Genomic DNA, 16,556 nt, shown 5'->3' with positions numbered 1-16,556 from the left:
TGGTGAAAAACCTCAGGAGGCTGAAGAAATTCGGCTTGGCCCATAAGACCCTCATAAACTTGTATAGATGCCCCATCGAGAGTACCAGGCGGTGATAAAAGCTTCAAGTTCCAACGAATCTCTGGGGGCACACTGCCTGCCCTCCAGGACACATAAAGCACCCAATGTCACAGGAAGGCCAAAAAGATAGGACCTCAGCCACCCGAGCCACGGCCTGGTCACCCCGCTACCATCTAGAAGGCAGACACAGTACAGGTGCATCAATGAATGGTCAGAAAATGTATCAAAACGTTATGAATCGTAGGTTCACAAATGTATTTTGCTCAAATTACTTTCTTTCTACTTTCCGAAAATACCCCTCATGTAAGCATGTAATTATGTAAATTTTTCATGCAATATCAGTAGCCTAGTCATACTACACGCTATGTGCAGCTATTCCTATTCCTGATCTGGCACATCGGCGTGTTAACTTCAGAATTCAAATGTTTGTAAAATGGCTTGCGCAATATTAAGCTTTATTAGTTGAGTGGCAACCAATTTAATTTGCTAGGTTATTTTTATAAAAAATCTTTTGAAAATTGTGTTTTACCGGAATGAAAGTAGCCTAAGCTAGTGCTGGAGACACAACTCTAATCTGGCTATATACTGTAGGTAGGCTACATGCTACCGGCATTGCATGGTTGAAGCGAAAGGAGAAGAGAAGCTCACTCTGATTCCATCAACTTCCAAATGGTATAAACCAGGTTTCCCAAACTGGGGTGTGTGTCACGTCCTGGCCAGTATATAAGGTTAATTGTTTTGTAGTTTGGTCAGGGCGTGGCAGGGGGTATTTGTTTTATGTGGTTCAGGGTGGTGTGTTTGGTTAAAGGGTGTTTGATTTAGTATTTCCGGGGTTTTGGTTTAGTCTGTTTATGTATTTCTATGTCTAGTCTGGTGAGTGTGTTTCTATGTTGCTTTGATTGAGAGTCCCATATATTAGGGTGTGTTTGTGGTTGTTATTTGTGGGTGATTGTTCTGTGTTGAGCCTATGCTAGCCAGACTGTTAGTAGTTGTTTGTTATTTTGTACGTTCATTTTTTGTAGTCAATAAAACTCAAGATGAGCATACACGTACCTGCTGCGTATTGGTCTACCTTTTCAGATGACGATTTCGCATTATCGTCAGAAGACGAAGACAACAACCGTGACAGTGTGTGTTTTTCTTCGCATTTTCAAACAGTCCATTTATATTTTCCAACAGGGTTATACATTTGGGTGAGGTTTTTTTCTCGCCTGAGTAGCCTCGCTTCACTGCCAAAAATAAAATTAAACCATCTAGTGTTCAGCGAAATAACAACACAATGTCAAATACAGGTAGCCTAGTCAAATAATTAACATCCAATCACATTAACCGTAACTCTCTCGCGGGAATTCCACTAACGGTCTGTATGTAGCCAAACATAGCTACTGCTCATGTTGGTATCTGTACTGATGGCGCAAAAGCCATGACAGGGAGACATAGTGGAGAGGTAACGCGCGTGCAAGCAGTTGCTCCCGACGCCACTTGGGTACACTGCAGCATCCACTGAGAGGCTCTAACCAAGGGAATGCTTGACAGCTTGAAAGATGTTATGGACACTACAGTGAAAATGGTTAAGTTTGTTAAATCAAGGCCCCTGAACTCTCGTGTATTTTCTGCAATATGCAATGATATGGGCAGCAACCATGTAACGCTTTTACAACATACAGAAGTGCGCTGGTTATCAACGGGCAAAGTATTGACATGTTTTTTTGACTTGAGACAAGCTTAAAGTTTTCTTTACTGACCATCATTTTCACTTGTCTGACCGCTTGCATGATGACGAGTTTCTCACACGTCTGGCCTATCTGGGTGATGTTTTTTCTCTCCAAAATGATCTGAATCTAGGATTACATGGACTCTCCGCAACTATTTTCAATGTCAGGGACAAAATTGAGGCTATGATTAAGAACTTGGAGCTCTTCTCTGGACAACACACAGGTCTTTCCATCATTGTATGCTTTTTTGTGAGCAAATGAACTCAAGCTTACGGACAATGTGAGTTAGGTGCGCAATTACGCAGGTACTTTCCCGAAACGGATGACACAAACAACTGAATTCACTATCCCTTTCATGCCCTGCCACCAGTCCACTTACCAATATCTGAACAAGAGAGCCTCATCAAAATTGCAACAAGCAGTTATGTGAAAATTGAATTTAATCAGAAACCACTGCCAGATTTCTGGATTGGGCTGCACTCAGAGTATCCTGCCTTGGCAAATCGTGCTGTTAAGACACTGATGCCCTTTGCATTTACGTACCTATGTGAGAGTAGATTCTCGGCCCTCACTAGCATGAAAACAAAATACAGGCACACTGTGTGTGGAAAATGATTTAAGACTGAGACTCTCTCCAACACAACCCAACATTGCAGAGTTATGTGCATCATTTCAAACACACCCTTCTCAATAACCTCTCATTATTCCGCATTTTCGATGAACAAATAAGGTTTTATATTTAAGATGGCTAAATCAAGACCAAAATTGTTGATTATTATTATGTTATTATTTGAGTCCTGGTCCCATAAGAGCTCTTTGTCACTTTCCACGAACCGGGTTGTGACAAAAACTCACACTCATTCATATGTTTAATAAATGTATCGTATAGTGTGTGTGTGGCCGGCTGACAATTATGGCAAAAAACAACATTTGAGAGTGCATTATGTGTGTATTGTTATTGTATTGCTAGATATTACTGTACTGTTGGTTACATTTCGCTGCACCTGCGATAACATCTGCAAATCTGTGTAAACGACCAATTCATTTTGATTAGATTTTCAGACAGGCGTAAGTTACAACTATTCTCCCTCTGAATCCCCTGAAGTCTCTATTTGGAGGATGTGACAGTTTTGTCGAAGTGTGCTCGTGTTAGTTCCGGTCCTGACTGTGTAATGCTCCTTTGCTCGTGTCATCATCTGCTCAAAGGAATAGACATGAGGAAGGATGCTTCCTCTAACTCAAGGTTTACTGTAACACTGCATGATATCACAGGAACACTCTCCTTTCCGGTGCAATTCACCAGCTGCTCTGTTGGACTCCTCTATCTCTTTTTAGTTCAATATAATTTGTTACTCTTTGCTCTACAATCATTGATTTAAGTTTAAACATGTTTACCTGCAGGTATCACCATTGTACATGCCACAAATTAATGTGTATATACTGTAATTACACTATGAACCTGTAACTGTCATAGATTCATCTGATTTACCTATCTTCCTACCTCTCCTTAAAGACATGCTCTGGAACTTTGGTGACTACTAAGTATTTTTTAAACCTCCCACTTTGGGCTGGATGTGTCAATGTGTAGTTCATATATGCATAATCTATGAGCAGAATTACTGTTTTACCTCAGTTAGCCACAAAATTCCTAGCTTTTCTGAAAGCTGTGCTGCGCCATTTTCCCTACATTTCCCCCCATGAGGCCAGACTCCTAGCAATTTGAGTTCTAGCCAATTAGCTTCGGCCCCTTGCTGTCTTTGAGTGACAGCTAGCAAGATGCACACACAGCAGAGCGAGAGAGCAATGATGCGGTGTACATATCTGCACATATGTTATAGTAGCAATTTTCAGGGACCACTTTTGGCTCATGAGTGCTACTTTCAGAACTACTGGCTAAAAGTATACAAAAGTATTGGAGAATCTCTTTCATTTTAGGAGACAGTCTCCTCATACTTACAACAGACTGTGCACAGGCGGCCTGTGACAAGTCTTTACTCATAATTGTCACTTCCTCTCGCTCTCTGTATGTCTTTTTGACTGTCATGGGTCCCTGGTGTGTTATCTGTTAGAAACTTCAATAGAGTGTGCAGAATATGTTATCACTTTACCCTCCTCCCTGGCCCTATTTCTTTCCCTCTGTCCATCTGCTCCCCATAACCATACAGGGTGGACCCGAAAGGAGGAGAGGAGCAGCACAATGGAAGACTGTAGAGAAAATGTCACGCCCTGACCATAGAGAGCCTTTTATTCTCTATGTTGATTACGTCGGGGTGTGACTAGGGTCGGTAATCTAGGTTGTTTTATTTCTATGTTGGCCTGGTATGGTTCCCAATCAGAGGCAGCCGTTTATCGTTGTCTCTGATTGGGGATCATATTTAGGCAGCCATTTCCCCACTGTTTTTTGTGGGATCTTGTTTTGAGTTAGTGCATGTAGCACCTCTTATGTTACCTCTTATGTTGTTTGTTTCCTTTTGTTTTGTAGGTTTCACTAAATAAATTATGTGGAACTCAGAGCACGCTACGCCTTGGTCCGCTCATTTTGAGGAACGTGACAGAAAAATAGACATGGAAAGAAGAGAATAAAGCGAAGGGACAAATTCATAAGAGACTAAATAAAAACAATAAGAAGTGAAGTAAGGACATGAAACAGGCCGAGCCATGCTTGAGCTGCTGTATGGAGATGTGGACGTTGGATGCTGAAGCCTGTGTTTTTAGGGCATGCTGAGTAATATGGCAGAGAGAGGAGAGAGAGCAGGAGGCAGAGAGAGAGAGACCTGCCAGCTCAGGGGAGAAGGGAAGTCTGTTGGCTCTCAGTGGACATCAGGACGGCCCCACCATCCCTGACTCCTGTCTGTCATTCAGAGTGAGGGCACTCAGTAGTCATGACCCTGTCCTTTAACACTGTATCAGGGGCCCCAGCTTCTGCATACCATGGCTTTACAGCTTGACCGGTCATGGCCAGAGCTCATAATGGCGTATCTCATTACAATTTTGGCACTGAAATTAAATACAGTTGAAGTCGGAAGTTTATATACACCTTAGCCAAATACATTTAAACTCAGTTTTTCAAAATTCCCTGTCTTAGGTCAGTTAGGATCACCACTTTATTTTAAGAATGTGAAATGTCAGAATAATAGTAGAGAGAAGGATTTATTTCAGCTTTTATTTCTTTCATCACATTCCCAGTGGGTCAGAAGTTTACATACACTCAATTAGTATTTGGTAGCATTGCCTTTAAATTGTTTAACTTGGGTCAAACGTTTTGGGTAGCCTTCCACAAGCTTCCCACTGTCACAAGCGTCGTTGTATGTAGACCAAAACCAAACAAACCACTTACACAAAAACAAACGACGATAACAGTCCCTTAAGGTGCTCAGACTATACAAAGAAACAACCACCCACAAACACAAGAGGAAAATAAACCCACTTAAATATGGCCTCCAATTAGAAGCAACAACAACCAGCTGCCTCTAATTGAAGGTCGTTCCCAAAACTAGCATAGATAGAGAAAAACTAGAAAACCCACATAGAAATAGAAAACATAGAACATAAACCAAAACAAGCTAAACAAACATCCCCTGCCACGCCCTGACCAAGTACAATAACAAACAACCCCTTTTACTGGTCAGGACGTGACACCCACAATAAGTTTGGTGAATTTTGTCCCATTCCTCCTGACAGAGCTGGTGTAACTGAGTCAGGTTTGTTGGCCTCCTTGCTCACACACGCTTTTTCAGTTCTGCCCACAAATTTTCTATAGGCTTGAGGTCAGGGCTTTGTGATGGCCACTCCAATACCTTGACTTTGTTGTCCTTAAGCCATTTTGCCACAACTTTGGAAGTATGCTTGCGGTCATTGTCCACTTGGAAGACCCATTTGCGACCATGTAACAGCCGTTGAAAGGATGGGACCAAGGTGCAGCGGAGAATGTATTCATCTTGACTTTTAATAGAAAGAATGAACACTTTACAAAATAAACAAAAAATGACTAGCAACAGTTCTGTCAGGTTATCAAGAACTAAACAGGAAAATAACTACCCACAAACCCCAACGGAAAAACAGGCTGCCTAAGTATGGCTCCCAATCAGAGACAACGATAGACAGCTGTCCCTGATTGAGAACCACACCCGGCCAAAACAAAGAAATGCAAACACATAGAAAAAGGGACATAGAATGCCCACCCAAATCACACCCTGACCAAACCTAAATAGAGACATAAAGGCTCTCTCAGGTCAGGGCGTGACAGACCAAGCTTTAACTTCCTGACTTATGTCTTGAGATGTTGCTTCAATATATCCACATAATTTTCCTGCCTCGTGATGCACGAGTCCCTCCGCAAGCAGAACACCCCCACAACATGATGCTGCCACTCCTGTGCTTCACGGTTGGGATGGTGTTCTTCGGCTTGCAAGCATCCCCCTTTTTCCTCCAAACAAAACAATGGTCATTATGGCCAAACAGTTATATTTTAGTTTCATCAGACCAGAGGACATTTCTCCAAAAAGTGCGATCTTTGTCCCCATGTGCAGTTGCAAACTGTAGTCTGGCTTTTTTATGGTGGTTTTGGAGCAGTGGCTTCTTCCTTGCTGAGCGGCCTTTCAGGTTATGTTGATATAGGACTCGTTTTACTGTGGATTTAGATACTTTTGTACCTGTTTCCTCCAGCATCTTCACAAGGTCCTTTGCTGTTGTTCTGGGATTGATTTTCACTTTTCGCACCAAAGTACGTTCATCTCTAGGAGACAGAACGCGTCTCCTTCATGAGCGGTATGACGGCTACGTGGTCCCATGGTGTTTATACTTGCGTACTATTGTTTTTACAGATGAACGTGGTACCTTCAGGCGTTTGGAAATTGCTCCCAAGGATGAACGAGACTTGTGGAGGTCTACAATAGTTTTTCTGAGGTCTTGGCTGATTTCTTTTGATTTTCCCATGATGTCACGCAAAGAGGCACTGAGTTTGAAGGTAGGCCTTGAAATACATCCACAGATACACCTCCAATTGACTCAAATTATGTCAATTAGCCTATCAGAAGCTTCTAAAGCCATGACATCCTTTTCTGGAATTTTCCAACCTGTGTAAAGGCACAGTCAACTTAGTGTATGTAAACTTCTGACCCACTGGAACTGTGATACAGTGAATTATAAGTGAAATAATCTGTCTGTAACAATTGTTGGAAAAATTACTTGTGTCATGCACAAAGTAGATGTCCTAACCGACTTGTCAAAACTATAGTTTAACAAGAAATTTGTGGTGTGGTTGAAAAACAAGTTTTAATGACTCCAACCTAAGTGTATGTAAACTTCCGACTTCAACTGTATATGGGTCATAGACATAGGAGTAACTCCGAATTCACGGAACTGTTATAGCTTTGTGTTGTGTTGTTTAAAAGGCTATCCCCTTCGACAACTTACTATACCACTAAACTAATATTTACTGTTCAATTCAATAGCAAAATGAGTGCTTAACTATCATGTATTTAAAATGTATGTTATTACATCCATTTTATCACACCAATACATTTGAATATAATGGTGCCGGAGGGGATGGCTTCCGTTTTAAGGGCTCCTAACCAACTGTGCTATTCCATGTGTTTTTTCCCATTGTTTGTAACTTTTTTGTACATAATGTTTCTGCTACAGTCTTTTATGACCGAAAAGAGTTTCTGGACATCAGAAAAGCAATTATTCACCTCGGACAGGACACTTTTTTTTGTTAATGAATCGGAGGCGAAAGATTTACGGCTCCTCCCGGACCAGGCCCAAATCCCCGTCATTCGTATGAAGAGGAGGCGCTGATATAGGGTGCAGATCCGGGTGCTTGGTGGGAGTTCGTCAGCAGTGGATAATATGTCTTCACCATCTGTCTTACTGGCTGTCATGACTGTACACGAGAATCCAAATAGGTCAGATTAGGTTTGCAATTAACAACTTCAATCAGACCCCCTCTCACCGACAGGGGGGGGGGGGGGGGGGAGAGAGAACTAGACAGGGTTAACAACTCACGTCCTGTCGTAAATTAAGTGGAGACGATTCATGTCTCCCTCACCAATAATCATCAAAGGAATGTCCTTTGTTTCAAGAGATGTTTCCCGCCAAAACTCTAACATGTTCAAAAGCGAATACTGGACTAATATTTATAACATAGAACGTGGGGACTGGTCAGAGGGGATCTATAGAATACTAATGTCATTTTGTTTGTTATTTTGTGATGTCATAAAAAAAATGATGAAGGAAATACTATAACTTGTATATATGTATACCCACTACATGTACAAAGTTTCCATACTATGCGTTGTGCATGTAATATGAACAATTATGAAAGTGTTTCTGTTAAGAGAGGGATGTGATTTGAGAAACTATAAGAGATAATTGTTTTTCATCACTTTGTAGAAGTGACAAGTCACGCCCCCGAGTGAGGTCAGAGAGCATGTCAGCCTGATCCGCCCTTTCGAACAAACTGTATAAATTATGAGTCAAGAAATGAACATACTAGACCAGAAAAGCGTCAAGTTGCAGCTGCACGTTTAAAGTGGTTTGAACTTTGAATAACATCACAAGGTAGAGACGATAAACTCACCTCCTGGACAATCACTGGTATGGCTGATTAGCTGTCCTAAGTAAAGTATCTTCAAAAGAGAATTTAAGTAGGACCTGCTCAAACCATCATATTAAGCGACTCTTATCACCCAACTGGGAACCATCGATATGGCTGTCTAGCCTATCTTCAAAGAACCATCTTCAAGAGTGAATGGAAGGAAAATAAACATTGTAGTTCTGTTCAGGACTACACGACAAGTCACTGGATACTGGACAACTACAGAGAAGAACAACAGTAGAAGACTTGTTGGAACCCTTTTGGACAATCAGAGCCTTATAAGCATGCCCAACTCCCTTTCCTGCCCCCCAGAGAGATCCGGCGAACCAAGGCATTTCACGTAAATACATACATGATTTCTTACTCAAAGCGGGCGGCGGTTTGTGTGCTAAGTATATGGTTACTGTAAGTGAGAGTAGTTTCTTAAAGTACCAATGTTAAGGGTCTCTGTCCTTCCTTCTATCTCTTTTGTAACAAGCAATATTAAGTGTGTATGTTTGTCCTGTGTTCCCATTTAATAAGCTAGTAAATAAATAATTAAATCAATTTGTGTAGTACTGAAACATAAGTAAGGCTTGAGTTTTTGCAGATGCAAGGAGGTTACGACTGTTTAAAATGATGATATGATACGAGGTTATGATTAATAAGTTGACTGTTTATAGATGTGATAGGTAAATACCTTGTAGAGTTTAATAAATAACTACTCTCATGGTGCCCCAGATCCTAATGAGTTAATTGTTACATGATTCATTTAATTGGGTAACAATTAAACATAGTTAGGTAATTAGATAAATAACAGTCTTCAAATTAATGTTAAAGTCAAGTCACGACATGGCGAATGCACAATCACTGGAGAATAAACTGGATGAGACTGAAAAGACTTGGCATGGATCCTCAAAAAGTTCTACAGCTGCACCATCAATACCATCCTGACTGGTTGCATCACTGCTTGGTATGGCAACTGCTCGGAATCCAACCGCAAGGCGCTACAGAAGGTAGTGCGTACGGCCCAGTACATCATTGGAGCCAATCTTCCTGCTATCCAGGCCCTCTATACCAGGTGTCTGAGGAAGGCCCTAAAAATTGTAAAAAACTCCAGCCACCCAAGTCATAGACTGTTCTCTCTGTTACCACACGGCAAGCGGTACTGGAGCGCCAAGTCTAGGTCCAAAAGGCTCCTTAAAACCTGTTGGGGCTAGGGGGCAGAATTTTCATGGCCGGATAAAAAAGGTACCCGAGTTAAACTGGTTACTACTCTTGCCCAGAAACGAGAATATGCATATAATTAGTAGATTTGGATAGAAAACACTCTAAAGTTTCTAAAACTGTTTGAATGGTGTCTGTGAGTATAACAGAACTCATATGGCAGGCCAAAACCTAAGAAGATTCCATACAGGAAGTGCCCTCTCTGACGATTTGTTGTCCTTCTGTTACATCTCTATCAAAAATACAGCATCTGTGCTGTAACGTGACACTTTCAAAGGCTTCCATTGGCTCTCTAAAGCTGCCAGAAAGTGGAATGGGGTGTCTGCTGTCTCTGGGCAAAGTACAGCAGCAGAGTTTGTAAGTGGTCAGCCTGGAGACAGTGAGACTGAGATGCGCATTCACGAGACTTCTCAATTTTTTTCTTTCAGCCTTTGAATGAATACAACGTTGCCCGGTTGGAATATTATTGCTATTTTACGAGAAAAATGGCATAAAAATTGATTTTAAACAGCGTTTGACATGCTTCTAAGTACGGTAATGGAATATTTTGAATTTTTTTGTCACGAAATGCGCTCGCGCGTTACCCTTCAGATAGTGACCTGAATGCACGAACAAAACGGAGGTATTTGGATATAACTATGGATTATTTGTAACCAAAACAACATTTGTTGTTGAAGTAGAAGTCCTGGGAGTGCATTCTGATGAAGAACAGCAAAGGTAATCCAATTTTTGTAATAGTAATTCTGAGTTTAGTGAGCCCCAAACTTGGTGGGTGTCAAAATAGCTAGCCGTGATGGCCGAGCTATGTACTCAGAATATTGCAAAATGTGCTTTCGCCGAAAAGCTATTTTAAAATCTGACATAGCGTTTGCATAAAGGAGTTCTGTATCTATAATTCTTAAAATAATTGTTATGTATTTTGTCAACGTTTATCATGAGTAATTTAGTAAATTCATCTGAAGTTTTCGGTGGGTATGCTCGTTCTGAACATCACATGCTAATGTAAAAAGCTGTTTTTTGATATAAATATGAACTTGATTGAACAAAACATGCATGTATTGTATAACATAATGTCCTAGGAGTGTCATCTAATGAAGATCATCAAAGGTTAGTGCTGCATTTAGCTGTGGTTTTGGTTTTTGTCACATATATGCTTGCTTTGAAAATGGCTGTGTGATTATTTTTGGCAGGGTACTCTCCTGACATAATCTAATGTTTTGCTTTCGCTGTAAAGCCTTTTTGAAATCGGACAATGTGGTTAGATTAACGATAGTCTTGTCTTTAATATGGTGTAAAATAGTCATATGTTTGAGAAATTGAAGTTATAGCATTTTTTAGGTATTTGTATTTCGCGCCACGCGATTCCACTGGCTGTTGACTAGGGTGGGACGCAAACGTCCCACCTAGCCCAGAGAGGTTTTAACAGCTTCTACCCCCAAGCCATAACACTGCTAAACAGTTAATCAAATGGCTATTTGCATTGATCCCATTTTTACACTGCTGCTACTCACTGTTTATTATCTATGCAAAGTCACTTTACCCCTACAGTACCTACATGTACATATTACCTAAATTACCCCCACACATTGACTTGGTACAGGTACCCCCTGTATATAGCCTCCTTGTTATTTTATGGTGTAACTTTTTTTATTTTTTTTACTTTAATTTATTATTGAATTTTTTACTGGCAAAATTGTTTTACTTAAAAAAATAAAACTGCATTGTTGTATTTGATTTTAAATATCATAAAGGTAGGCTAGAGAACAAAGCCTTTACCACAATGTCAATGAATGAGACACAGGGAATGAGCAAACATTATTTCTAATACAGAGGAGGATTGACTGTGTGCATACTCTATGACATGATAATGTTCTCTATCCAAGAATGGATGAGATGATTATAATATAGTTATGCAGTGGTATGAATATTAATTCAGATATTACACTGTAGTCTAATTAATTTGTATTTTATTTAACCTTTATTGAACTAGGCAAGTCAGTTAAGAACAAAATCTTATTTTCAATGACGGCCTAGGAACAGTGGGTTAACGGCCTTGTTCAGGGGCAGAACGACAGATTTGTACCTTGTCAGCTCAGGGATTCGATCTTGCAACCTTTCGGTTACAACGCTCTAACCACTAGGCTACCTGCCGCCCCATCACGGTCTAATCACCAAGTTGTTTTAAAAAAAGTATTTTTTATATATTTTTTTTAATCAAACGCAATAGAAAGCATATTTGTTGATCCTGTAGTGTTGTGTAATAGCCATATTGTGTGAAACGCTCTAATGAATTGAACCACAGCAACTGAGCCATCACAAGTCTTTGTGCGCCGGGGAAAGGCTTTGTGATGGCTCAGTTGTTGTGAATCAATTTAAAAAACGAACAATGGGGCCTTGAAAAGCTTTTTGGATTATTAAAACTAAACAAACTAAACTATGCTATCCGTGACAAACCTGGTCGTTAGACCGTCATTAATTAGACTACAGTGTAATATCTGAATTAATATTCATACCACTGCATAACTATATTATAATCATCTCATCCATTCTTGGATAGAGAACATTATCATGTCATACAGTATGCACACAGTCAACCCTCCTCTGTATTAGAAATAATGTTTGCTCATTCCCTGTGTCTCATTCATTGACATTGTGGTAGGCATGCGTCCCCATGCCATTGTTTGCTGGTAGATACATCTATTTGACGTTTCTCCCCTATCGCACTGAAATATTTGATGGGCTAGTGTGTCTCTGTCTGTCTGTGTGCGTGTGTGTGTGTGTGTGTGTGTGTGCGCGCGCGTGCGTTCCCCCGCACGCATAACCCCTCCCTACCAAATACCACCTCCATGTGACAAGAGAGTTGTCCTGCCCCTTTCAATTCCCATAGATCGAATTACTGGCTCTGTTCACTCCGCAGCGCAGCCCACTGCCCCTGCTCCAATCACCGGCAGCCTTGCGCTCCCCTGGTAGGCCTACTCACCAACCTACTGTCTCACATTTTGATACATCACTCCCGAGCTATAAACGCGCGTTAACACAACTCGATTTTTCCTTGCTATCCGAAGATGAGAGTGTCCATCGCGGTGCCCTCTGCATGCTTTACCTCCTAACTCGGGCTCTAGACCCGCAGCTGGGACGGGAAAGAGAGCAACCTCTCTTTTCTCTCATCATCACTCGCTTGGTGTTCCAAGGACACGGGGAGCGAGCCGACAGTCGACGACAATAATTGTACGGTATTTGTGTATCCTTTCTCTTTTAAACACACTTCCTCATCCTGTCTTTCACGCTGGGCACAGATAGGGAAGGAGAGAAGAACAAGGCTCCGCATCGCTATTTCTACCGTGGAAATACATTTGGTGGGGTTTTGTGCCCTGTTCGTATTTGGTGAACCCTGGATTTAGTGAACATGGAGACGGTGGAGAAGGAGTGCGGAGCGTTAGGTGGACTATTCCAGGCGATTGTCAATGATATGAAGGTAGGTCGGGCATCATTATTGCTCGTAACATGTATCCATTGTTTACAAATGGGGATGATTTGCCTGCATTTGTGATCTGCTTGTTTTCACCCTCGAGGACATGGGACCGTTATTCTGTCACAGTGCGGCGATAGGCTACCTACCCAGCCAGCACCTACTAGATAGTGACTTTCCCCAGCAAGGCTTGCGCATTTGTCGCGTCATTGCTTTGGAAATGTTGCTTTGACATCTACTATAATTGAATCCAATTGCTCGATCACCGTTGCATGTGCTTTGTGTGTGTCAGAGCGTTGGTTTACTCTGCATAGATCAAGTTAAAGTTAAACCTAGTCATCATGTAGGCTATGAATCCATCTGTGTGTGTTAGGGTAAGCATGTTCATTCGAAACACGATATGGATTATAACCATATGGATAATTTATGACTGAGAAAATGTGGATATATTCAGCTTTTATTAACACAAAATAAATGTATGTTAAACTGTCAGATTTAACCACGCCATTTTCACAAGACCCATGATTTTTCTTTGCGTGCTGTGGATGAAAAACAGCTGTTATAGGCTGTGTGAGAAAGATAGCCGATGTTCTCCCTCTTGTAGAAAGCAGCACCATTGATTTTCTGCCAAGCTGATTTTTTTTAAAGAGACCGTGTGAGTCAAGCATGAGAACCTCCACAGCCATCATGCGTCCAGCAGTGCACACCACTGTGTCTGTCTGAATGGCCCATGGTGTAGACCTAGCCTGCTGTATGCTCTGGCCTTTTTCTCTGGGTAGTCTACTGGCTTCACATCAAGATGCTATTTGAGCAGCGACGGTCCAGATGAGAAGACAGCGAGCCAGACTCCTAGCTACACCCACTGTGACTAACCAACAGATTATTTGGCACACTTAGTATGTGGACAGTCTTACTCTTCGAACAGGAAATCATAGGGCTGACTTGGGACCAGTAACATGACTACCGTTGTTTCCATCTCATCATCTGTGCCTTTTCTTTCCACTTTGTGAGAAATCAAGGGATTTCTATGTCGTCTGAGTCCCAGTCTCATGTGAATAGGATTGAAGCGAAGCTGGTGTTCTGCATGGTTATTATTTCTGCATGGACCATCTATCTGTGTGAACATCACAGGGTTTTGAAGGAGCCAGGGACACGTCAGACTGCAACCTCGGGTTAACAGCATCCTAAACTAAGAACCCGTGACCCCCCCCCCCCCCCTCATGGTTACATCTCTCTTGTTCTTTCTCTCCCCCACATCCCACATCCCCCATCGCCCTCTCTCTCTCTCTCTCTCTCTCTCTCTCTCTCTCTCTCTCTCCTGGACACACTCATGTCATTAATTATCTAAGACACATTTCCCATGGTCTTCATCTGATCTCTTACTCCATGATGGAGGATAATAAAATATGGGTCAAATAGTAACTTCAGCAGCATCCATCCTCCATTGGTCACTTGGAGTCTCAGGTTGGCCATTGTAGTAGTCTTTAAAACATTGGCTGACTGCTGTGCTCTCATGTAACCCCAGACAACCTCATGACAACCTCATGTTGTCACTAATGACCCACCTCTCAAAGGACTGATGTTGTTGGTGGCAGAAGAGAGGAAAACACACACACACGAATGGAGACCCTAGGATGCCCTGTTGTTGGACAGAGATTGACATGCGAGGAGGGCCTCAGCTATTTGTGTCTTTATGGCTGGCTATGCTGAAGATGTTATTTACACTAGACATACCAGTGTTTTAATGATGCTGCCACAGTAGTTAACAGTACATTCAGTGCTGTCATGCTATCTCTGAACAAGGATGATCCTCTCCAGCTGATATGTGCCCCCCATGACGGCTGAAGACGAAACATCTCTTCACTGAGCAATGAAATGCAAATATGTTGAATGATGCACTATAGACTTAACTCATCGAGGAATGCAATTCCTTGTCATGTGTGACGGGTTACTTTTACATACCCATGCAATTGATCCATGTCCTAGTAAAGTGTTTCAACTGGAAGATGTTTTCCCCCTCCCTCTCTGCCTCACTATCCCTTTGTTGCAGGGGGATTAACACCCCCATAGGGCATGCACAGTCACTTCTCATATGTGTCTCCTCTCCTGGAATCACTGGCTCGGTCTACCAGGCTTTCTCTTTGTTCACACTGCAGTAGACATGCCCAGTACAATAGCTGGCAACACAACTGCGCTAAAGAGACAGTCGACTATATGTAGTCAGTCCACCTCTGAATTGTATGGTACAGTGCAATACAGCACAGTCCCATGATGAGTGAGGCTGGGGGCCTCTCTGAAATTAGCATACAGTACATGAGTCAGATGTTTCACTGAAAGGAATGTACATTACAACCACAATGACATGAAAGAGACCCCCGTCTCCCCCTCTGTTCTCCAGAGAGAGCCCCCCCCACCGTATGGTATAATGTGTAAGAGAGAATATATTGGGGGGGGGGTGTAATCCCCCTTTAAGGAGACACAGACGGGAATATATGAGTGTGTGTGTGACTTACATACACAAGAAGGGGGGTGGGCTGTCTGGCAGTGTAGGCTACATCCCTCAGGGCTATGTCTTGTTATTACGTGGTTTTTATGTGACAGAGCAAGGATGGAGGTGATTTGATTTGAAAGCACAGGGGGTCACATTCTTGGTCAGCTTGTCTCCCTATAGGCTGGCCCTGTGTGTGCTGACCACATGCTCAGTGCAGTGCCAATAGAGACCGACACGGAGTCAGTGGTACCTTGGACTAGAGTGAAGACAGGAGGCAGGAGAAGTCCATGACGTGGTCTGTTTGCCAGCTGGACTCAGTGTAGATTACGTCTGCGGGACGGTTGAGCTAACGTAGGCTAATGTGATTAGCATGAGGTTGTAAGTAAAAAAAAAAACATAGACATATCTGATATGGGCAGAAAGCTTAATATTGTTAATCTAACTGCACTGTCCAATTTACAGTAACTATTAAAGTGAAAGAATACCATGCTATTGTTTGAGGAGAGTGCACAATAATGAACTTCAAAATGTATTAATAAACCAATTAGGCAAATTTGGGCAGTCTTGGTACATTTTTCATTGGATCAGTCTAAAACTTTGCACATACAGTACACTGCTGCCATCTAGTGGCCGAAATATACATTGCGTATGGGCTGGAATAATACATTATGGCCTTTCTCTTGCATTTCAAAGATGATGGTACAAAGAAAAAACATGAGTTTTATTTATTTTTGTATTGTCTTTTACCAGATCTAATGTGTCATTTTCTCCTACATTAATTTCATGTTTCTACAAACTTGAAAGTGTTTATTTTCAAATGTATCAAGAATATGCATATCCTTGCTTCAGGTCCTGAGCTACAGGTAGTTATATATGGGTATGTCATTTTAGGCGAAAATTTAAAAAAAGGGTTGGCTCCTTAAACGAACAGATGATTGTGGGATGAACCACAAAGCTTGTGCTTTCCAAAAGACATGCATAGTCTTGACAGTTTCTTACATTGACTTAGAGCATTGA

General features: G+C 41.7%; 1 protein-coding gene across 6 annotated transcripts in view; it reads left to right on the top strand.

Moving 5' to 3' along the window:
• Nucleotides 1-12,503: 12,503 nt before the first annotated feature.
• Nucleotides 12,504-16,556, top strand: part of mtss1lb (MTSS I-BAR domain containing 2b) — a 71,775-nt gene continuing 67,722 nt past the window's right edge. For 5 of the 6 annotated variants that reach the window (XM_029767139.1, XM_029767142.1, XM_029767140.1 and 2 more), the window contains exon 1: nt 12,504-13,054. In XM_029767139.1, the coding sequence (XP_029622999.1) occupies nt 12,986-13,054 (69 nt within the window). In that variant the 5' untranslated portion in view covers nt 12,504-12,985. The remainder of the gene's footprint in view (nt 13,055-16,556) is intronic. The other variant, XM_029767145.1, reaches the window with a different exon arrangement.

This window comes from Salmo trutta, chromosome 12 (assembly GCF_901001165.1).
Source record: "Salmo trutta chromosome 12, fSalTru1.1, whole genome shotgun sequence".
In the NCBI taxonomy this organism is placed as follows: Eukaryota; Metazoa; Chordata; class Actinopteri; order Salmoniformes; family Salmonidae; genus Salmo; species Salmo trutta.
Note: the sequence above shows the minus strand (reverse complement) of the source record. Positions and strands in the feature narration are given on the sequence as shown.